The sequence below is a fragment of the Mobula birostris genome, chromosome 28 (assembly GCF_030028105.1).
Source record: "Mobula birostris isolate sMobBir1 chromosome 28, sMobBir1.hap1, whole genome shotgun sequence".
In the NCBI taxonomy this organism is placed as follows: domain Eukaryota; kingdom Metazoa; phylum Chordata; class Chondrichthyes; order Myliobatiformes; family Myliobatidae; genus Mobula; species Mobula birostris.
The window spans coordinates 17,115,175-17,138,677 of NC_092397.1; the positions used below are offsets into that span (position 1 = coordinate 17,115,175).

The 23,503-nt window shown below is 52.9% G+C and overlaps 1 protein-coding gene across 1 annotated transcript in view; it reads left to right on the forward strand.

Moving 5' to 3' along the window:
• fibpa (fibroblast growth factor (acidic) intracellular binding protein a) overlaps positions 1 to 23,503 on the forward strand; it is a 90,053-nt gene that overhangs the window by 65,629 nt on the left and 921 nt on the right. Inside the window, exons 7-9 of the mRNA XM_072245525.1 lie at positions 8,991 to 9,054; positions 10,269 to 10,355; positions 18,110 to 18,207. Coding sequence (XP_072101626.1) covers positions 8,991 to 9,054; positions 10,269 to 10,355; positions 18,110 to 18,207 — 249 coding nt within the window. The remainder of the gene's footprint in view (positions 1 to 8,990; positions 9,055 to 10,268; positions 10,356 to 18,109; positions 18,208 to 23,503) is intronic.

Sequence of the window (23,503 nt, forward strand, 5' to 3'; positions counted from 1 at the left end):
TCGGCTCCTGTACTCTGCCGCAGAGTGCCTAGTTAAGATTAATGGATCATTGACAGGACCTATCCACTTCCGAAGAGGAGTGCGTCAAGGGTGCCCCATGTCCGGTCAACTGTATGCGGTCTGTGTCGAGCCATTCCTCAGCCTCCTTCGGCGAAGGCTGACAGGTCTGGTTCTGCGGGAACCGGACATGGGGGTCGTCCTCTCGGCCTACGCCGATGACGTACTCCTCATGATGACAGACCCCTGTGACCTGCGGAGGATGCGCGAGTGCCAAGATGTTTTCTCGGCGGCATCCTCCGCCAGGATCAACTGGGCGAAATGTTCCGGACTCTTAGTAGGCCAGTGGCAGGTGGACTCCCTGCCGGAGGAGATGAGAGCTTTTGAGTGGAGCACCAGACGTCTTCTCTATCTGGGAGTCTACCTGAGTCCTTCTGGGGAGACCTGGCTGGCGAACTGGCAGGACCTGGAGACAAAGGTCATGGCCCGGCTAGGGCGCTGGTCAGGCCTTCTCAGGGTGCTTTCCTATCGAGGCAGGGTGGTGGTCATAAACCAGCTGGTGGCCTCCATGTTGTGGTACCGGATGGTCACCTTGGCCCCCCCTGCCCCTTTTGTCGCAAGAATGCAGAGGAAGCTAGTGGACTTCTTCTGGGGAAACAGGAAGCACTGGGTCTCTGCAGCGGTTCTGAGTCTCCCAGAAGGAGAGGGCGGACAGTCGCTGGTGTGTGTACGCACACGACTGGCGGCTCTCCGCCTCAGGACGCTGCAGAGATTCCTGTACGCCGAGCACCCTCCCAGGTGGCACGTGTTGGCGACTTTCTTCCTCCGGAGGGGCTGCTGTCTTGCCGAAGATATGCAGCTACCACCGGCGGGCGTCAGCCGTGCTGCTTTGCAGAGGCTGCCCGGCTTCTATCAGGACCTACTGAGAGTCTGGAACATGGTTGCCTCAGGCCGGGAATCCCCTCCTCTGGCAGAGGGCGGGGTCCTGGCCGACCCTTGCCCTGTCTCAACGGATGTCAGTGCGGCTCAGGTGTGTGGAACGACTCGGGCTGAGCTGCTCGTCGGGCCCAGGCCCCGCAGCCTTACCCGAGAGACGAATCCACACAACTTGAGCCGTCTTTCATCAACACCCACAATCCCATTTAGGGATGCAGGCAGGAGGTACCTTTATGGGCTGCTGCTCCACACCCTCCACTTCCTAGCATTTGTCCACCGTCCCGACACGCCATGGCGGTCGGTCTTTCCACCTGGAGGTGAGGGGGGTCCCCAGTGGAAGTCCCTCTACAAGGGAGTCCTTCCCATGCACCTTGGGGATCTCGGCTGGAGGGTGCTGCATAAAGCGGTGCCCTGCAATAAGTTCTTTAGTTTGTACACGGATCTCCCAGCCGCGTGTCACTTCTGCGGGCTGGAGGAGACCGTGTACCATATGTACGTGGAGTGTGTGAGGCTGCAGCCCCTTTTCGCGTATTTGCGTGGGCTGCTTCTCGCCTTCTGGTTGCATTTCAGTCCCACCCTATTCATATATGGTCATCCAGTAAGGAGGGGGGCACAGAGGGATGAGGATGTCCTTGTCAACTTGCTCCTGGGGCTGGCGAAAATTGCCATCCGTGGCTCCTGGAAAAGGGTGGCAGGAGGTTCTCCCCGGGCGGACTGCCTGGCTATGTTTAGGGGGTATGTTCGAGCCCGGGTGAGCATTGAAAAGGAATACGCGCAGTCCACGGCGACCGTCGAGATGTTCCGGGACCGTTGGGCTCCGCGGGGTGTAAATGCCATCATTGACGAGGATGGCAATATATTGGTTTAACATGTATTGTCTGTTTGTAGTGTAGTAAATGTGTTATTCACTGGGTTTGTAAATATTGTATAGCACCGACATTTGTAATAAAGAATTTTGATTTAAAAAGAAAAAATAAAAAAAGGGGTCAGACACAGAGTGAAGCTCCCTCTACCCTCTCCCATCACACACTCCCAGGGTCAGACACACAGTGAAGCTTCCTCCACACCGTCCCATCACACACTCCCGGGGTCAGACACAGAGTGAAGCTCCCTCCACACCGTCCCATCACACACTCCCGGGGTCAGACACAGAATGAAGCTCCCTCCACACTGTCCCATCACATACTCCTGGGGTCAGACACAGAGTGAAGCTCCCTCTACCCTCTCCCATCACACACTCCCAGGGTCAGACACACAGTGAAGCTTCCTCCACACCGTCCCATCACTCGTTCCCGGGGTCAGACACAGAGTGAAGCTCCCTCCACGCTGTCCCATCACACACTCCCGGGGTCAGACACAGAGAGGAGCTGTGCTGACTGAGCTGGGAGAAATCGAGGCAAAACTACTGGATAAGGTTCGTGGAATACTTTGGAGGTGGCTCTAAAAGTCTCTTGGACAACCGAGTGAGTGACGGCGCTGGTGTGGAAACTCGGTGTGCAGTTTTACTGCCGGTTTGGGCTGGGTTTGTTGGCGGCTGCTAACTGCGTAGCTCCCAGCTGCGGCCGCTGGCAACTCGCCAGGAAGCCGGTTCGCTCCAAAACTGGAGGCAAACGCCGTCGTTCCCCCCCATTGACAGCGGGGCAACTTTCCTCCTCCATTGTTTTCCTGATTTTCGTCCGGTGTTGGTGCCGGAGCATCTGGAAGGACGTTTCGGCCTCTCCCGGCCTGGGTCTCTGCAAGTCCGACAGAGCCTTTCCTGGCGTCGAGCCAGCGAGGAACTGTCGACTGCAAACTTTCCCGGCCAGTTATTCGACTCGTTCCAGGACTTCTAACCGGCACCGCTGCAGGATTCTCGGACTGGAAAGAGCGCCAGCATGCTGGACCGGTCTCCAGGGAGTCGCGGGCCTTCGGGGAGTTACGCAAGGGCGGCTGCCTCCCTGGCCTCGGACAACGCCCTTTTTCGGTCGGTGAAGGTGGAACGTGGGGTGCAATGTATTTTGCATCCTGGAATGACACTAGAAAAGTGTACGGAGGCAATGGAGGACCTTGTTGGGAAAGGTGGTATTCTGGCCACCGAGAAGGAGTTCGGAAAGGCGGTGTTTTATCTGGCGAATGAAGAGCTAGTGCACCGGGCCCTAAGCAGGGGAGTCACGGTAGACAACATCTTTTTACCTATGGAGCTGGTGACGGCCCCCACGCAACGTATCGTGCTTGGGCATGTTAAGCCTTTCATTCCAAATGAGGACTTGCTACCCCCACTGGCCCGTTTAGGGCAAGTAAGGTCGGAGATCACTGCCATCCGACACAAATTTAAGAGACGCACCCTCTGCACCGTAATCTCTTTCCGGCGTCAGGTTTTCATGCAGCTGGAAAGGGAGGACGATGTTGAGGGCCGGTTTACTGTCCGGCACGAGGGAGTGGATTATCAGGTGTACTGGAGCTCCGAGCGCCCGCGGTGCCATGCGTGCAGGGGGGTGGGGCACTTTCGGAGGGACTGTCCTGCCGCCCGGAACCCGAGGGAGCCCATTTCGGGCACCAGTGCCCCAGCTACCTCTCCCCCTGATCCTACTCCTGCGCGTGCGTCTGCGCCTGCATCTGACCCTGCCCCCGCCCGTGATCCTGCCCTAGCCCCTCACCCTGCCCCTGCCCCTACCCCTACCCCTGCTCCTACGGTTGGGTCGGTCCCTGCTCCTCTCCCTGTGGTTCAGGTGGGGGACGGGGTGGAGTCTGTGCGGAGTAAGAAGGCAAAGGGGAAATCCAAACACAGTAAGAAGCGGGCCTTTGAGGCTGCAGAGCTCACGCCCATTTCGCCTGAAGTGGAGCGTGGGGCTCGGGGAGGTGCGCAAGCAGACGGGGCGATGGAAACAGAGAGCGCCGCCCCATCGGTGAAGCCTGCACCTGTGTGCTCCTCCGGTGTGAAGAGGAGAAGGGAACGTTCCCGCAAGAGGGCAGGGGATGTAGATGCGGGGGAGTCCCAGGAAGGGGTGGGAATCCGGGTAGGGGTTGGTTCTAAACCTGAGTCCCCAGATGTAGCCACCAGTCCTGGGGAAGATGGTGTGGTTGTGCAAAAAGCTTGTGATAGCCCTGTTTGCACAAATGAGGCAGCCCTGGAGGCTTCCACCCAGGACCTACAAGTCAGCGCCTCTCTGGAGGCCAGTGTACCGAATAATGTAAGAGGAGACGAGACAAAGCTCTCTCATTCTCAGCACCAGGCTGCTTGTGAATCCCTTGGACCAAAGGTGCCGGGTTCCCCTCTATGCCTGCCCCCTGGGGAGGGCGTTTTTCTGTGCACGTCGACCCCAGCAATTAATGACTTGCAGGGAGTCCCTGGGGATTGTCCCTCCACTGTCGCAAATGTGGATGAGGCTGATGCGACGGTGGAGCGGGCAGGTAAGAGCGAGGTGCCCGCTGCGCGGTATGGGTCACAAGCGCAGCCATCTTTTGGAACATGCGGGGAGGCCGATGGGGATTCTGTCTGCAGTGACGGGTTGGAGGGGGACTCTTTCGATAGTGAAATAATGGACATCCTCACCCCTCCTGAGAAGTCCCCATTGATACCTGTAGAGGAAATTAAGCATTTTATTCTCACCTCTGAGGGTGCCAAGCACCGGCCTCAACTAGCCTCGCTATGCTGGCCCAGCATGCCGAGGCTGGTGAGGTCCCTGCGAGTCATCCTCGGACGAAAGGGAAAGGGAAAGAGGAATGCGGTGGCGGGGAACGACAGACGGCAACTAAAATCTTTCCTAGATGACCTAGTAAGGGACATTAGAGGGAGAAGCAGCCTCGCTCCTACGGGGGATGGCGGGTCACAGGGTGTCGCTGGTACCGCTTGAGCCCGGAAGGCAAAAAGTAACCTTGCTTTCTTTCCGGACAGTGTGGTGGAGGGCGCCTCCGCTCTCACCGAAATGGGCACAGCTGCTGAGACCTAGTGTGCTCCCGCCATGAAGCTTACCATAGCTAGTCTCAATGTAAACGGCAGCAGGGCTCCTCTTCGCAGGCATAACAATCTCTCAGCCCTCAGGGATGGGCGGTATACGGTGAGTTTCCTGCAGGAAACCCATACCATCCCTGGGGACGAGTCTGCTTGGCTCCTGGAGTGGCGGGGCGGGGTCTACATGAGCCACCTCAGCTCCATTTCTAGCGGGGTGGCGATCCTGTTGGCCCCGACCTTCCAGCCAGTAATTGAAAGAGTCCAGGACGTTGTGCCCGGCCGTCTGCTCCACCTGGTTGTACGCCTGGATGGCGTACCATTGCATTTTATCAATGTGTATGCTCCCAGGCGCGGTGTGATGCAGACGCGCCTATTCTGCCAGCTGTCCACCCTGCTGAGCTCCATCGATCCTGAGGATTGCGTCATCCTCGGGGGAGATTTCAATTGTACCCTCGAGGCGGAGGACCGTTCGGGCCTCCAACGCGACCCAGCATCGGCAAAAAAGTTAAAGGAGCTAGTCGGCTCCTTTGACTTGGTGGACAGCTGGCGGAATCTTCACCCCAACTCTAGCGCCTTCTCGAGAAGGTCTAGAGAAGGAGGTTCCAGGATAGACCGCATTTACATCTCTCGGGCCTACATCTCCCGCGTGTCGGCGTCCTCCATGCGGCCGGTGTCGTGCTCGGATCATCACCTTGTGTGGGTGGAATTTATTCCACTACACCCTCGGGTGGGATCCGGGTACTGGCATTTTAACAACCGGCTGCTGGAGGACAGCCGATTCCGGGATTCGTTCCGAGCTTTCTGGGTCTCCTGGAAGGAGAGGCGGAGAGATTTCTGCTCCCTACGGCTATGGTGGGATGTGGGCAAAGCCCACATCCGGTTTTTATGTCGGGAGTACACTAGGGGGTCGACAAAGAGGCGGAGCTCTGAGGTTGAGCGGCTTGAGAGAGCGTTGCTTGACCTGGAATCCCGCCTCGGTCCGACCGCTGGAGACCAACAGCTGTGGCAGGAATACCAGGAGAAGAAGGACGCACTAAGGAACCTGCAGCTCCAGCAGTCCCGAGGTGCGTACGTGAGGTCACGGATCCAAATGCTGCAGGATTTGGACCGTGGCTCACCCTTCTTCTACTCGTTGGAAAGGTGGCGGGGAGTTCAAAAGCAGCTAGTGGAGCTGCTGGCTGCCGATGGCTCCTCCATCACGGACCCTGATGGAATTAACAACGAGGTCCGTTCATTCTATCGGTCCTTATTCTCGCCTGATCCGTCAAATGCGGAGGCGTGTAATGAGGTCTGGGAGGATTTGCCGAAGGTCAGCCCAGAGGACGCAGTGCGTCTGGATGCCCCCCTGACTCGGGAGGAGCTGTCCACTGCCCTTCGGCAACTCCGGAGGGGCAAGTCCCCTGGTTTGGATGGACTGAGTGTTGAGTTTTATCAGGCTTTTTGGGATGTCCTGGGGGATGATTACAGCCTTGTCCTAGGGGAGAGCCTAGCCACCGGAGAAATGCCCCTCTCATGGCGGAGAGCTGTTGTGGTCCTACTGCCCAAGAAGGGAGACCTCCGCCTGCTAAAGAACTGGCGGCCGGTCTCCCTCTTGTGCGTGGACTACAAGATCTTCGCCCGGGCAATGGCCAACCGTCTGGGTTCGGTAATTGGACAGGTGGTCCATCCTGACCAATCTTATACAGTCCCGGGCCGCTCCATCCAGGACAATGTCCACCTAGTACGGGACCTGATCCACCTACTCCAGGAGACTGGGACCCCGGCAGCGTTTCTTTCTCTTGACCAGGAGAAGGCTTTTGACCGGGTGGACCACAGTTTCCTGGTGGGCACCCTGCAGGCTTTTGGGCTCGGACCACACTTTGTGGCCCGAGTTCGGCTCCTGTACTCTGCCGCAGAGTGCCTAGTTAAAATTAATGGATCATTGACAGGACCTATCCACTTCCGAAGAGGAGTGCGTCAAGGGTGCCCCATGTCCGGTCAACTGTATGCGATCTGTGTCGAGCCATTCCTCGGCCTTCTTCGGCGAAGGCTGACAGGTCTGGTTCTGCGTGAACCGGACATGGGGGTCGTCCTCTCGGCCTACGCCGATGACGTACTCCTCATGATGACAGACCCCTGTGACCTGCGGAGGATGCGCGAGTGCCAAGATGTTTTCTCGGCGGCATCCTCCGCCAGGATCAACTGGGCGAAATGTTCCGGACTCTTAGTAGGCCAGTGGCAGGTGGACTCCCTGCCGGAGGAGATGAGAGCTTTTGAGTGGAGCACCAGACGTCTTCTCTATCTGGGAGTCTACCTGAGTCCTTCTGGGGAGACCTGGCTGGCGAACTGGCAGGACCTGGAGACAAAGGTCATGGCCCGGCTAGGGCGCTGGTCAGGCCTTCTCAGGGTGCTTTCCTATCGAGGCAGGGTGGTGGTCATAAACCAGCTGGTGGCCTCCATGTTGTGGTACCGGATGGTCACCTTGGCCCCCCCTGCCCCTTTTGTCGCAAGAATGCAGAGGAAGCTAGTGGACTTCTTCTGGGGAAACAGGAAGCACTGGGTCTCTGCAGCGGTTCTGAGTCTCCCAGAAGGAGAGGGCGGACAGTCGCTGGTGTGTGTACGCACACGACTGGCGGCTCTCCGCCTCAGGACGCTGCAGAGATTCCTGTACGCCGAGCACCCTCCCAGGTGGCACGTGTTGGCGACTTTCTTCCTCCGGAGGGGCTGCTGTCTTGCCGAAGATATGCAGCTACCACCGGCGGGCGTCAGCCGTGCTGCTTTGCAGAGGCTGCCCGGCTTCTATCAGGACCTACTGAGAGTCTGGAACATGGTTGCCTCAGGCCGGGAATCCCCTCCTCTGGCAGAGGGCGGGGTCCTGGCCGACCCTTGCCCTGTCTCAACGGATGTCAGTGCGGCTCAGGTGTGTGGAACGACTCGGGCTGAGCTGCTCGTCGGGCCCAGGCCCCGCAGCCTTTCCCGAGAGACGAATCCACACAACTTGAGCCGTCTTTCATCAACACCCACAATCCCATTTAGGGATGCAGGCAGGAGGTACCTTTATGGGCTGCTGCTCCACACCCTCCACTTCCTAGCATTTGTCCACCGTCCCGACACGCCATGGCGGTCGGTCTTTCCACCTGGAGGTGAGGGGGGTCCCCAGTGGAAGTCCCTCTACAAGGGAGTCCTTCCCATGCACCTTGGGGATCTCGGCTGGAGGGTGCTGCATAAAGCGGTGCCCTGCAATAAGTTCTTTAGTTTGTACACGGATCTCCCAGCCGCGTGTCACTTCTGCAGGCTGGAGGAGACCGTGTACCATATGTACGTGGAGTGTGTGAGGCTGCAGCCCCTTTTCGCGTATTTGCGTGGGCTGCTTCTCGCCTTCTGGTTGCATTTCAGTCCCACCCTATTCATATATGGTCATCCAGTAAGGAGGGGGGCACAGAGGGATGAGGATGTCCTTGTCAACTTGCTCCTGGGGCTGGCGAAAATTGCCATCCGTGGCTCCTGGAAAAGGGTGGCAGGAGGTTCTCCCCGGGCGGACTGCCTGGCTATGTTTAGGGGGTATGTTCGAGCCCGGGTGAACATTGAAAAGGAATACGCACAGTCCACGGCGACCGTCGAGATGTTCCGGGACCGTTGGGCTCCGCGGGGTGTAAATGCCATCATTGACGAGGATGGCAATATATTGGTTTAACATGTATTGTCTGTTTGTAGTGTAGTAAATGTGTTATTCACTGGGTTTGTAAATATTGTATAGCACCGACATTTGTAATAAAGAATTTTGTTTAAATAAAAAAAAAAAAAAAAAGGGGTCAGACACAGAGTGAAACTCCCTCCACACCGTCCCATCACACACTCCTGGGGTCAGACACAGAGTGAGCTCCCTCCACACCGTCCCATCACACACTCCCGGAGTCAGACACAGAGTGAAACTCCCTCCACACTGTCCCATCACACACTCCCGGGGTCAGACACAGAGTGAAACTCCCTCCACACTGTCCCATCACACACTCCCGGGGTCAGACACAGAGTGAGCTCCCTCTATTGTAACGCAGGTCTGGAACTTTCTCTGAAAGCCCGCTTTCTCCTGTCGAATTCTTTGAATTGTGAAGTATTCTGATTATCGGTGACTCTCTGTTTCTCTCAGCTTGGTCTGCACTGCTCTGAGGGGAAAAGTCAGCGTCTTCAATGAAATGGAAGCAAACTTTAAGGTAAAGTAAGCATGTTTAGTTTGTTTAAAAAAAAAACTTTAGCAGCCGTGCTGTGCTTTGACCAGTGCTCTTCCGCAGTTGGTAGTGACTCTTTGCGAGGGTGGTGAGGTAGCTTTGGCTCAAACATTGCTCAGAACTTGTTGGAATCCTGAACAACACACACACATTGCCTGAGGAACTCAGCAGGTCAGGCAGCATCTATGGAGAGGAGTAGACAGTCGACGTTTCAGGCCGAAAGCCTTCACCAGGACTGGAAAGGAAGGGCGGGGGGAAGAGGCCAGAATAAGAAGGTGGAGGGGAGGGGGAGGAATACAAGGTGGCAGGTGATTGGTGAAGCCAGGAGAAGGGGAGGGTGGGGTCAGGGAGGATGAAGTAAGAAGCTGGAAGGTGATAGGTGGAGAGGTAAAGGGCTGAAGGAGGAGGAATCGGATAGGAGAGGACCATGGGAGAAGGGGAAGGTCTTTAGCCAGCGGGTGGTGAATCTGTGGGATTCATTGCCACAGGTGGCCATGGAGGCCAAGTCATTTAAAGTGGAGTTGACAGGTTCTTGATTAGTAAGGGTGTCAAAGATTACGGGGAGAAGGCAGGAGAACGGGGTTGAGAGGGATAATAAATCAGCCATGATGGAATGGTGGGGCAGACTCAAAGGGCCGAATGGCCTAATTCTTATGGTGGGGCATAAGAGGGACAGTCCCAAGCCCAGATGTGAAAGGAGGAAGGTTGAGCATGAGGCTGGGAACACGTCAGTTACTCCCCATCTGGCTCCCTGCTTTTCCCTTCTCTTTGCCTCACCTGCCCATCACCTCCCTCTGATGCCCCACCAAAGGAAAATACCGGGAGCTACAGAAACGCCAACTGAAGCTCCTGGGAGGAAGGATCTTTGAGTTGAAGATGTATGGTGAAAACAGAAGCCACAGGGCCCATCAACCTTCAGCCCAGGACAGACGTCTCTGGTGAGGCTCTGTCGGGACGTCCTATGCCCCAGTAAAGGGGTGATGGTCTTAATAAGAATGGGGAATGGTAAAATCAAGGTGGAGGGGGGAATCAATGCTCATGTCATCAGGTTGGGGGCGACCCAGATGGAATTCGAGGTCTTGCTCGTCCAACCTGAGTGCGGCCTCGTGGTGGCAGCACCTCAGGCCACAGACAGACGTCTCTTGTGTTTTAAGTGTAAAATCCTTCCTGGACACCTCCGCTGTGACTTCCCTCTGCAGAATCTCTCTCGGGCTCTCATCAACATCGCTGCCAAGCTCATTCACACCAAGGATGTGCGAGATCTCTTCATCGACCTCGTGGAGAAGGTGAGTCCCCAGGAAGGCAAGTGTAGTCCTCACAGAGAAGAGGCGATCTCTGCTCCCCTAGGGAGTATGCAAGCGGGATTCCTGGCGTTTAAGTCACTTTCAAAGTATGGATTTGTGACCTGAGATTCATTTTCTTGCAGGCATTTACAGGAAAATAAATGCAATAAAATTTATGAAAACTGTACATAAAGACTGACTAAAACAGCCAATGTGCAAAAGAGGATAGAAAGTAAATAATACTGAGAACAAGAGCTGTAGAGTCTTTGAAAGTGAGTCTGTAGGTTGTGGAGTCAGTTCGGGGTTGAGGTGAGTGAAGTTATCCACACTGGTTCAGGAGGCTGATGGTGAAGGATAGTGGAGCGGGGTTCTGAGGGTTACAACCTGAAATTCTTACTCTTCACGGACATCCGCAAAACAAGAAACCCCATAGAATGAATGATAGGAAAATGGAAGCCCCCTAACCTCCCTCCCCATCCCACCTCACACAAGGGTCAAGAAGGAATAATGAACAAGAGGAGTTAAGTCCTGGAACAGATTGGCCGTTATCACAGGTCAGAGGGGCTGAATGGCCTATTTGCACATCATCTAAAACGTTGGCAAATTTGTATGAATGCACAGTGAAGTGGTGTGGAAACGTCAAAGCCTGGTAGCAGAAAATGTGGGTCACGGCCCAGTCACACGCAGACACGCACGCACAGAGACATGCAGACACGTGCACAGAGACACGCAGACACATGCACAGAGACATGCAGACACGTGCACAGAGACACGCAGGTACGCGTGCATGCAGATGTGCACACATGTAGACACGCACAGACACGCAGGCGCACACACAGGCATACAGACGCAGACATACACGCAGACACACACGGACACACAGAGAGACATGCAGAGACACAAGCGGAGGCACGCATAGACGCATGCACACAGAGACGGACGTGCAGACAGACAGGGACGGACACGCAGGGACACATGGACAGAGGCAGACACACGGACATGCAGACAAACACACAGACGGACAAGCACACACACAGGGACGTGTACACGCTGACACAGGCAGCCACAGACAGACAGCCAGGCACAGGTCAGAATCAACCGGGTGCCTGGTATTGTGACACACTGGCCCTGTCCACTGCCCTGAGGATCCAGGGACATTATTTAATTCCATAAAGCATAGGATTCTTAGACCATTCTGGTCCTATGTCTAATAGTCTAAGACCATTAGCCACAGGAGCAGAATTACACCAATTACCCATTGAGACTGCCCCGCCATTCCATCATGGCTGATTTATTATCCCTCTCAACCCCATTCTCCTGCCTTCTCCCTGTAACCTTTGACACCCTTACTAATCAAGAACCTATCACCCTCTGCTTAAAATATACCCAATGACTTGGCGTCAATGAATTCCACAGATTCATCCTTCTCCTGGTAAAGAAATTCTTCCTCATCACTGTTCTAGAGGGTGTTCCTTCTATTCATTCTGCTCTGGTCCTAGACTCTCCCATCCTTCTTCAAACAGTTAAATTTGGACTTTAGAGTCGGTCAGTGCCACTCAGCGGCTGCTTTATTAGGTACGCCTGCTCGTTAATGCAAATATCTGATCAGCCAATCAGGTGGCAGCAGCTCAGTGCACAAAAGCATGCTGACATGGTCACGAGCTTCAGTTGTTGCCCAGACCAAACATCAGAATGGGGGAAGAAATGTGATCTGAATGACTTTGACCATGGAATGATTGTTGGTGCCAGACAGGGTGGTTTGAGTATCTCAGAAACTGCTGATCTCCTGGGATATTCATGCATAGCAGTCTCTAGAGTTTACAGAGACTGTTGCGAAAAACAAAAAGACATCCAGTGAGCGGCAGTTCTGTGGGTAAAAATACCTCGTTAATGGGAGAGGTCAGAGGAGAATGGCCAGACTGGTTCAAGCTGACAGGAAAACGACAGTAAATCAAATAACCACACGTTATCTCTGAAGTCAAGCCCTAAAGTGGACGGGCTACAGCTGCAGAAGACCACGAATGTACACTCAGTGGCCACTTTATTAGGTACAGTGGCCTCCGAGTGTAACTCAGCCTTTTTGTTTCTGTCATTCCTGCCTGTGGCCATCAAACTCTACAACTCCTCCCTTGGAGGGTCAGACACCCTGAGCCAATAGGCTGGTCCTGAACTTATTTCATAATTTACTGGCATAATTTACATATTACTATTTAACTATTTATGGTTGTATTACTATTTATTATTTATGGTACAACTGTAACGAAAACCAGTTTCCCCCGGGATCAATAAAGTATGACTATGACTATTCTCTTCCATCCTCCAGTAAAAACCTTCTGAGATTTTTGTCACCTTCGTAAAGGGGAAGCAAATCAATGTGGATGTGTTCAATGTTTTGCTGCGTTCAGCTTTAGTGGTACAGCACAAGCGACACAGGCTCAATTCCACCACGGCCTGTAAGGAGCTTGTACGTTCTGCCTGGGACTGCGTGGGTTTCCTCCAGGTGCTCTGGTTTCCTCCCACAGTCCAAAGGTTAATCGGTCATTGTAAACAGTCCGATGGTCTGATGCTTCCTGCTGGGATGGGGGGGCTGGGGGGAGTTGCTGATGCTTTGCGCGTGGCAGGGAGGAGGTGTCTTTGGGATTCTGTCATTCATTCTCTGGGTTTTTTCCCTGTTTCATGGTTGTCTGCGAAGAGTAAGAATTTCAGGTTGTATACTGTGTGCATTCTCATTGGGGGATTGCTGGGCAGCACGGCTCGAAGTGTCTATTCTGTGCTGTCTCTCAATAAATGAAAAAAAATTAAAGCTCACATGGTTGCTGATGTCTGTAAATACACTAGAGCACCTCCATCCCCAGTGAACGGCAGGGAGTGGGGAACAAGACATTGCCGAATCTGGAGATCTGCGCGGCGATGTGACCCGGGGGACAAGACATTGCTGAATTTGTCGATCTGCACAGTGTGACCCAGGGGACGAGGCTTGCAGCGAGACAGCTGGGGAATGTAAAAGGTTAATTAGCCAAACCTGGATTTGAAAAGCCAGTCTGAACAGCATCAAAGGGGGAGTTACCTGTCTGGTTCACAAGTATCCCACAGGGAGAGACGTCTGCTCCCCTCCGCCAGTCAGTGACCTACGTGAGCTCAGTCTCACAGCACCAGGGTTGACACGTGCCTGTCCTGTGGGTGGGCCCTACATAATTGCTACTGTAATTAGTTTTCTGTAAACTGTCACATGAACGGAGATACAGTGAAAAGCCTTTGTCCGTGCTCCGTCCAGGCAGATCATTGCGGTGACTCAGTGGAGTTCAATGCCACAGATAACTGTGGAGGCCACCTCCTTGGGTATGCTTAACGCAGAGGCTAATTTGTAAAAGGTTACGGGGAGAAGGCAGGAGGATGCAGTCGAGTGGGATACTGAAGCAGCCATGATGGAACAGCAGAGCTGATCCGAAGGGGCAAATGGCCTGATCCTGCTCCTGTGTTTTTATGGTCTTGTATGTATGTACATTGAGGTCGCTTACCCTACTGGGCGAGGACAGCTCAATATAGGAGAAGATGGCGCGACGCAATGCGCACGGCCTCTCCAGTGAATGATATCTTTAATCTGTCAAGTAGGGGGCTGTGCACAATCCTGACTTGATGGAGACAGACGTGAGAGTACAGAGGAACATCTGGAGAAACTTCTGAAGTGCCCCCTTTGCTGCCGCTGCTACTGTGTGGTAACCGGAATCTCCGGAGCAGAAGGCCCCGAATCCTCGGCTTTGCTTGTTTCAGCAGCTGGGGCAAAGTCCATAAGACCATAAGACAAAGGAGCAGAAGTAGGCCATTCGGTCCATCGAGTCTGCTCCACCATTTTATCATGAGCTGATCCATTTTATCCTATTTAGTCCCACTGCCCTGCCTTCTCACCATAACCTTTGATGCCCTGGCTACTCAGATACCTATCAATCTCTGCCTTAAATACACCCAATGACTTGGCCTCCACTGCTGCCCGTGGCAACAAATTCCATAGATTCACCACCCTCTGACTAAAAAAATTTTTTCGCATTTCTGTTCTGAACGGGCGCCCTTCAATCCTGAAGTCTTGCCCTCTCGTACTAGACTCCCCCATCATGGGAAACAACTTTGCCACATCCACTCTGTCCATGCCTTTTAACATTCAAAATGTTTCTGTGAGATCTCCCCTCATTCTTCTAAACTCCAAGGAATACAGTCCAAGAGCGGACAAACGTTCCTCATGTGTTAACCCTCTCATTCCCAGAATCATTCTAGTGAATCTTCTCTGTACCCTCTCCAACATCAGCACATCCTTTCTTAAATAAGGAGACCAAAACTGCCCACAGAACTCCAAGTGAGGTCTCACCAGCGCATTATAGAGCCTCAACATCACATCCCTGCTCCTATATTCTATTCCTCTAGAAATGAATGCCAACATTGCATTCGCCGCCTTCACTACTGACTCAACCTGGAGGTTAACTTTAAGGGAATCCTGTACAAGGACTCCCAAGTCCCGTTGCATCTCAGAACTTTGAATTCTTTCCCCATTTAAATAATAGTCTGCCCGTTTATTTTTTCTGCCAAAGTGCACAACCATACACTTTCCAACATTGTACTTCATTTGCCACTTCTCTGCCCATTCTTCCAATCTATCCAGGTCTCTCTGCAGACTCTCCGTTTCCTCAGCACTACCGGCCCCTCCACCTATCTTTGTATCATCAGCAAACTTAGCCACAAAGCCATCTATTCCATAATCCAAATCGTTGATGTACAATGTAAAAAGAAGCGGCCCCAACACTGATCCCTGTGGAACACCACTGGTAACCGGCAGCCAACCAAAATAGGATCCCTTTATTCCGAGTCGAAGGCGCTCGGCAGAGGATGGCGCTCGGGAGGCTGTATCGGAGGGGCTGGTCGGAGGCTCGAAGTTTTCGGACGGACGGACTCAGTGTCAGCTATGGTCGGCTGCTTCCAAGGCATCAGCAAGTTGACGGTGCCTGGAGGTTCACGGCAGGGAGTTTCTCCCTTTTGCCACCTGCTATCTGGGGACTCGGGAGTCGATCGACTCGGGGGTTTTGAGCCTTTTTTTACCGTGCCCATGGTTTGTTCTTCATCAAATTATGGTATCGCTTTGCACTGCTGTAACTATATGTTATAATTATGTGGTTCTGTCAGTGTTAGTCTTTGGTCTGTCCTGTTTTCTGTGATATCACTCCGGACAAACATTGTATCATTTCTTAATGCATGTATGCATTTCTAAATGACAATAAAGGAGGACTGAGTGTTCTCATAATCTAATCCCTGGGATAGCAAGTGTTAGGTGGGCCAAATGGCCTCCTATCTTACTAGGAGATACTGCAGCAGTTGAAAGCCTGTTGAATAGTGGATATGTGTCCCCTACTCTGTCCCCTCTGCCCTTTCCATCATCTCTCAACCAGTCAGGCTGCCCTTGGTGTCTATTGACCCTTTCAGTACCCAATTCATTCTGGTTACCATCTGTTTTGGAATGGGTCTGTCACTTGTCACAGTGAGAAGCCTTCGTCTGCTTGCCGTCCAGGCTGATCATTCCGCACGCTGAGGCAGTACGAAGGAAATCAGAACGCATTTGTGGTCTCCCCATTACAGGAGGGAAGATGAGGCTTTGGAGGGGGTGCAGAAGCGGTTTACCGGGGTTTAAAGGGCTTGTGCTATAAGGAGAGGGTGGACAAACGTGGGGTGTTCTCTCTGCTCAGAGTCTGGGGGGAGATCTGGTAGAGGTTTATAAGATTGTGAGAGGGTTTGATAGAGTAGACAGACAGTAATGTATAATACCATTTAAGATGGAGATGGTAAATTCAAAGGTGGTGTGAGGGGCAAGTTCTTTTTACACAAAGAGCGGGGGTGGGGGTGCTGTCCAGGGTGGTGGTAGAGGCAGGTACATGAGGGACTTCTTAGAGATGTTTAGCTAGGCTCATGAATGGGAGGGAAATGGGAGGATGTGGACATGGTGGCTCAGTGTACCACTTGATGACTGATTGAAGGGCCGGCCTGCTCCCTGTGCTGAACTGTCCTACGGGTGGTGCTGCCTCACGAGTGTAGAGACCGGGGTTCCGTCCTGATCTCTGGTGCGGTTTCCCCACTCACCAGTCAGTTGATAAGTTGCTCCTGGTGTGTTGGTGAGTGATAGAAACTGCGGGTGGCAGTAGTGGGGGTCACTTGATGGGAAGCTGGAAAGAATAAAGTAGAGTGAGTTAAAGGGGTTGTTTGACAGTTGGCATTGAGCGCCAAACGGCCAGTCTTGGCGCTTGTGGTGACTCTGTGGAATCCATTGCCGCAAGGCAGAGGCTGACAGATTCTTGATTAGTCAGGGCATGCAGGGAGAAGGCAGGAGATTGGGGCTGAGAGGGAAAATGGATCAGCCATGATGAAATGGCGGAGCAGACTCAATGGGCCAGATGGCCTAATTTGGCTCCTCTATATTATGGTCTTAATGATTCTCTTGTGTTGGTGCCTGGCCAAGTGGTTAAGGTGTCGGTCTAGTGAGTTCGAGCCTCAGCTGAGGCAGCGTGTTGTGTCCTTGAGCAAGGCACTTAACCACACATTGCTCTGCGATGACACCGGTGCTGAGCTGCAGGGTCCTAGTGCCCTTCCCTTGGACAACATCGGTGGCGTGGAGAGGGGAGACTTGCAGCATGGGCAACTGCCAGTCTTCCATACAACCCTGCCCAGGCCTGCGCCCTGGAAACCTTCCAAGGCACAAATCCATGGTCTCACGAGACTGACAGATGTCTAAAAAAAAGAGATCCTCAAGACAGGGTTTCCCAACCAGGGGACTGCAGACTCCTCAGGGGTCCATGGCATAAAAAAGATTGGGAGCCCCTGCTGTAATATATTTAAAGGCATATGGCAACGTAGCAGTTAAAACAACGCTTTACGGCGTCAGTGACCCGGGTTTGATTCCCGCCGCGGCCTGTAAGGAGATTGTACGTTCTCCCCGTGACCGCGTGGGTTTCCCCTGGATATACCACGGTCCAAAGACGTACTGGTTGGTAGGCTAATTGGTCATAGGAAACTGTCCCGTGATTAGGCTAGGGTTAAATCGGGGAGGCGGGAAGTGGGGATAGGGTTAAATTGGGTCGGCCCAAAGGGCCGGAAGGCCTATTCCACACCATATCTTAATAAACAAACAACAGCAGGCTAGAATCTTTTACCCTTAGTACCCCCTGCCTGACGGAAAGGGATGAGGGGAGAATGACCTGGCCACAAGGAGTCCTGGACTGGGTTGGCTCCTTCCCCAAAGCAGCAGGAAGCGCTGGCTTGTGTGGTGTCCCGGCTGACGACAGGAGGGCAAGCTTGCCCGGGCGGAGGCAGCAGAGGGCTGCGGAGGGAAAATCTGACGGGTGGAGCAAAGGGGGGGCAGAGGGGAACAGCGGTGGAGGGTACCCGGTGTGTGGGTGATGGGCAGATTGAGCGGCTGGAGGAGATGAAAGGATTAGGGTGATGGGGGCAGCTGTCAGTTTGGGAGGGATGGAGTGGGTCAGGGCACAGACAAGAGGGACGGGGGCAGAGGAAATTAAATTTAATGTTCTTGCCTTTGGGTTGTAAACGGGGCAAAATACTGTTCCTGTAGTTTGCATTTAGCTTCACCCTGGCAGTGGAGGAGGCTGAAGACAGACTCTCCGGTGTGGGATTGGGGAGCTGGGAGCTAGAAGGCCATAGCGGGTGGCACGCAGGCGCTTGGCGAAGCTCGGTCCCCACTGACCCCCCTCTCGTGTTTCACACAGTTCATCGAGCCTTGCAAGTCGGACCGCTGGAACGGCAGTGATGTCGGCATCTTCCTGACGCAGTACACCAACACGGCCCGCGCCCTCGACGCCTTCAAGTGAGTAGCTGGACCGGGTGGGGGGGGGATTTACCCGAGGAAGATCCGTTGCCACCCGCGTGCCGGAGTCCTAGGCCCTAGATAGGGACACCTCAGTCTGGGGTTTGCTTATCGTCACGTACACCCGGGTGCAGTGAGGTTCCTCGCTCGTGTAAAACACGCAGAGTGCACGGTATTAATAAATACCGCGGAGCACCATGGTTGTAGCGGTTCACGCTCAGAGTTCAGAGTTCAATTATGACACCACCTGTAAGGAATTTGTACGTTCGCCCTGTGACTAAGTAGGTTTCCTCCGGGTGCTCCGGTTTCCTCCCACAGTCCAAAGACGTACCGGTCGGTAGGACATTGTAAATTGTCCCATGGTTAGGCTAGGGTTGAGCAGGTGGGCGGCTGGGCTGGGAGAGCCGGTTCTGCCTTGTAATGCTGAATGAGTTAATGCAATCCGATAGCATGGACATTGAGCTCAGTAACCCACCTCAGTAACTGAGGAGCAATGCCTTATAATCCAGCTGGATAGCCTATAACCCAGTGAGGGGGCAGGTTCTTGATTAGTCAGGGTGTCAAAGGTTACGGGGAGAAGGCAGGAGAATGGGGTTGAGAGGGATAGTAAATCAGCAAGGTTTGAAACTGGAGCAGACTCGATGGGCTGAATGGCCTAATTCTGCTCTTGTGTCTTAAGATTTTATGGTCACTTTAGAAAGTATATCTCTCTCCACTCTTTCTGATCCTCTGCTTCCATTTTTAGTCCTTTGCCCCTTCTCCCAGCCCGTTCACCCGTCTTCATCCCCTTCTCCGTCCTGTTTTCACACACTTCCCACACAGGTCCATCCCCTCACCTGCGTCGCCTGTCTGGTCCCCTCTGTCTCTCCCTTCGTGGTTTTCATTCTCACCCCCTTTGTCAGATCCAGCACTGGCAGGCTTTGTGCTCCAGCTCATCTCCCTCCGGCAGACGTCTCTCATCTTCACACTCCCCCACCCCACTCCATCTGTTGTTTTCCCTTTTCCCTCTCCCGCTCCGTCTGTCTCCATCTGTCGTTCATCTGCCATCGTCGTCGGGTCACCCCCCCCCCGCCCCCAGTCTGCCAGCCACCTTGGAATCCTTTCTCACCCCTATACCAGCCGACTGGAAACGGTGACAGTGTCTCTCCTCCCGGAGACGCTGCTACTCTCACTGCGCTAGCAGAATTGTGCAGAGTACGGACTGAGGCAGCGCAGACAGGAATGCTGAATAACAGGAGAGGTGGAATTGAGGGTCGGAGAACGTGGCAGCACCACCGGGAAGGGGATCGGTTCAGGAGTCTGACAGCACTGGGGAAGAACGTGTCTTTGACTCCACTGGTCCGGGCTTTCAAAGCAAATTCAAGTCAAATCCAGTTCAAGTTTAATTATCATTCAACCAGACATCGATACATCGAACCGGCGTTCCTCTGGGCCCAAGTTGCATGTTCAAAAAAACATATATATAACCTGAGCAACACACACAAAAGGCTGGAGGAACTCAGCAGGCCAGGCAGCATCTATGGAAAAGAGGACAGTCGACATTTCGGGCTGAGACCCTTCGGCAGGACTGGAGAATAAAAGCTGAGGGGTAGATTTAAAAGTTTGGGGGAGTGGAGAGATAAACACAAGGCGATAGATGAAACCTGGAGGGGGAGGGATGAAGTAACGAGCTGGGAAGTTGATTGGTGAAAGAGAAGAGACAGAAGGCCACGGAAGAAAGAAAAAAGGGTAGGAGCCCCAGAGAGAGGAAAGGAGATAAGGTGAGAGAGGGGAAAGGGGATGGGAAATGATGAAGGCGGGGTGGAGGGCATTACAGAAGTTTGAGAAATCAATGTTCATGCCATCAGGTTGGAGGCTACTCAAATGGAATATGAGGTGCTGTTCCTCCAACCTGAGTGTGACGTCATCAGACAGTAGAGGAGGCCGTGGACGGACATATCGGAATGGAAATGGGAAGTGGAATTAAAATGGGTGGCCACTGGGAGATCTCGCTTGTTCTGGCGGACGGAGCGTAGATGCTCGGCGAGGCGGTCTCCCAATCTACGTCGGGTCGTACCGATATACAGGAGGCCACACCGGGAGCACCGAACACAGTATATGACCCCAATAGATGCACAGGGGAAGTGTCGCCTCACCTGGAAGGACTGTTTAGAGCTGTGAATGGTGTAGGGGCAGGTGAAACACTTGTTCTGCTTGCAAGGATAAGTGCTGAGAGGGACAAATGGACAATAGAGTTGTGTAGGGAGTGATCTCTGTGGAAAGCAGAAAGTTGGGGGGGGCGTAGGGAAAGATGAGCTTGGTGGTGGGATCCCGTTGGAGAGGGCGGAAGTTACGGAGAATTATGTGTTGGATGTGGAGGCTGGTGGGGTGGTAGGTGAGGACAAGAGGAACCCTGTCCCTGGTAGAGTAGGGTAAGAGCAGACGCGCATGAAATGGAAGAGATGCGGTTGAGAGCAGAGTTGATGATGGAGGAAGGGAAGCCCTTTTCTTTGAAGAAGGAGGACATCTCCTTTGTTCTGGAATGAAAAGCCTCATCCTGAGAGCAGATGTGGCGGAGATAGAGGAATTGAGAGAAGGGGATGGTGTTTTGACAAGTTACAGGGTGGGATGAGATATTGTCCAGGTAGCTGTGAGAATGTGTGAGTTTGTAATAGACATCAGTGGATAAACTGTCTCTGGCGATAGAGACAGGGAAGGGAGGTGTCGGAAATGGACCAGGTAAATTTGAGGGCAGGGTGGACGTTGGAGGCAAAGTGGATGAAGAGGACGAGTTCCACGTGGGTGCAGGAAGCAGCACCAATGCAGTCTTCAGTGTAGCGTAGGAAAAGTGTGGGACAGTCAGCAGTGTAGGCTTGGAATATAGACTGTTCCACATAGCTGATAAACAGGCAGGCACAGATACGAGTGCCCATGACGGAAGTGTGAGGAGCTAAAGGAGAAATTAGAGTGAGGACAAGTTCCGCTAGGTGGAGGAGAGTGGTGGTGGAGGGGAACTGGTTAGGTCTGGTGTCCAGAAAGAAAAAGGACCTTCCTAGTGGGGAATGGAGGTGTATACGGACTGGGCATCCATAGAGAAAGTAAAATGTTGGGGCCAGGGAACTTGAAATCCTTGAAAAGGTATAACCCACATGTTTTGGCACCCAAGTCCCGCAAATTAATGGTATAGTTCCCGGCAGTGCATAGACTCAGCAATCCAGCTTGTCATTCCACCAACTGAACACTAGGGGCAGCACCGATAGGAGAAGCCAGCTCCCAACTCACGCACCACCGCCTCTGACAGCTCCTCTGCTGGACTGCAGCAGCAGGCAAGCCTGTGGCTTGAGGCCTAGTCCAAGCTACAAACGAGGCCGCGCAGCTCCCCCACCGTCTGTCGTGCCACCAAACAAGGGAATCAGGATATTATGGTCAAAAAGAAATGCTAGAGAATTTGGCAGCACCAGCAGGAAGAGGACGTGAGAGAGGTGATCGGTTCAGGAGTCTGACACCAGTGGGGAAGAAGCTGTTCTTGACCTCTGCTAAATGGTTATCCACAACCCTTGCTTCACTCGTTAAACTCTATCTTCTTTAACATAGTTCCACCTATGCAAGGGAGAACTGGCATTAAAATTGCCCCTCTCCTGACCCCAAGAGCTCCTGAATCTGTTGAAATCAGTAGTAGTTGGCAGATTGGCAACGATTTTGGGGTGTTTTTAAATATCCATTGCATCGTAACACGCAGTGTACTGGTCTCAGGGGGGAGATTTCCCATGGACAGAGCATCCCAAACCGGGAGTGATGGATAGCCTTCTGATTCAAGATAGGTCATTTAGACCATAAAACACAGGAACAGAATTAGACCATTCTGGCCAAAGAAATTCTGCCTCATCTCTGTTCTAAAGGGACATCCCTGTATTCTAAGGCTGTGCCCTCTGGTCCTAGACTCTCCCACTATTGGAAACAACCTGTCCACATCCACTCTGTCCAGGCCTTTCAATATTCGATATGTTTCAATGAAATCTGCCCCCTCCCCTCCCATTCTTCAAAACTTGAGTGAGCAAAGTCCCAGAACCATGAAGCGTTCCTCAAACATTAACCCTATAATTCCTGGGCTCATTCTCGTAAACCTGCCCTGGACCCTAAGATAGAAGGAATATCTTCGCTCAGAGGGAGCATGTGGAGTCCTTTCTACTAAAGGCAGTCGTTAGATTTATTCAAAGAGGGGGTAGATCTATTTCATCTGTTCCTCAATGCCTGAAGCTCCAAGGGATATGTGGGGGGTGGGGGGTGATTGTGTGGAGCAGATCTGATAGATTGAATGGCCCCTCCTGTTTTTTATTATTTTGCTTTGGTTTTTTTTCGCTGTATTTCGGGCATTAGGATTTTGACTGATTCACAATGGCCACTGCAGCCCACAGTGCCACAGTGTGACCGGAGTGTGGAACTGCAGGTGGAAAATGTCTTGGGGGGGGCACCAACTTGAGATGTTCAAAGTAAATTTATTACTAAAGTACATATATGTCACCATATACAACCCTGAGATTAATTTTTTGTGGGCATACTCAATAAATCCATAATAAAATAATAACCATAATATCATCAACAAAAGATTGCACCATCTTGGACATTCAACCAGTGTGCAAAAGACAACAAACAGTGTAAATAGGAAAAAAAAGCAATAATAATAATAAAGAAAGAAAGAATAAATAGCAAGAACATGAAATGAGGCGTTCTTGAAAGTGAGTCCGTAGGTTGGGGGAACATTTCAATGATGGAGCGAGGGAAGTTACTCCCTTTGGTTCAGGAGCCTGATGGTTGAGGAGTAGTAACTGTTCCTGAAGCTGGTGGTGCGAGTCCTGAGGCTCCTATACCACCTCCCTGGTGGCAGCGGTGAGAAGAGAGCATGTCCTGGGTGGTGGGGGTCCCTGATGATGCATTCTGCTTTCTAGCAACAATGCTCTGTATAGATGTGCTGAATGGTTAGGACTGGGCCGAATCTACTACTTTTTTGTAGGATTTTCCGTTCAAGGGCATTGGTGTTTCCATACCAGGCCATGACGCAGCCAGTCAACATACTCTCCGCTACACGTCTATAAAAGTTTGTCAGAGTTTCAGACGTCATGCTGAAACTTCACAAACTCCTCAGGAAGTAGAGGTGCTGACGTGCTTTCTTCACAATCGTCCTCTGAAGTGTGGACACTGAGGAATCGAAAGTTGCTGATCCTCTGATGAGGACCGGCTGATGGTTACAGCCTGGGCGGGGTAGGGGGGCGGCGGAGAGAGCTGCAGGTGCAGCAGCTTTAAAGCCAGCAGCCGGCAC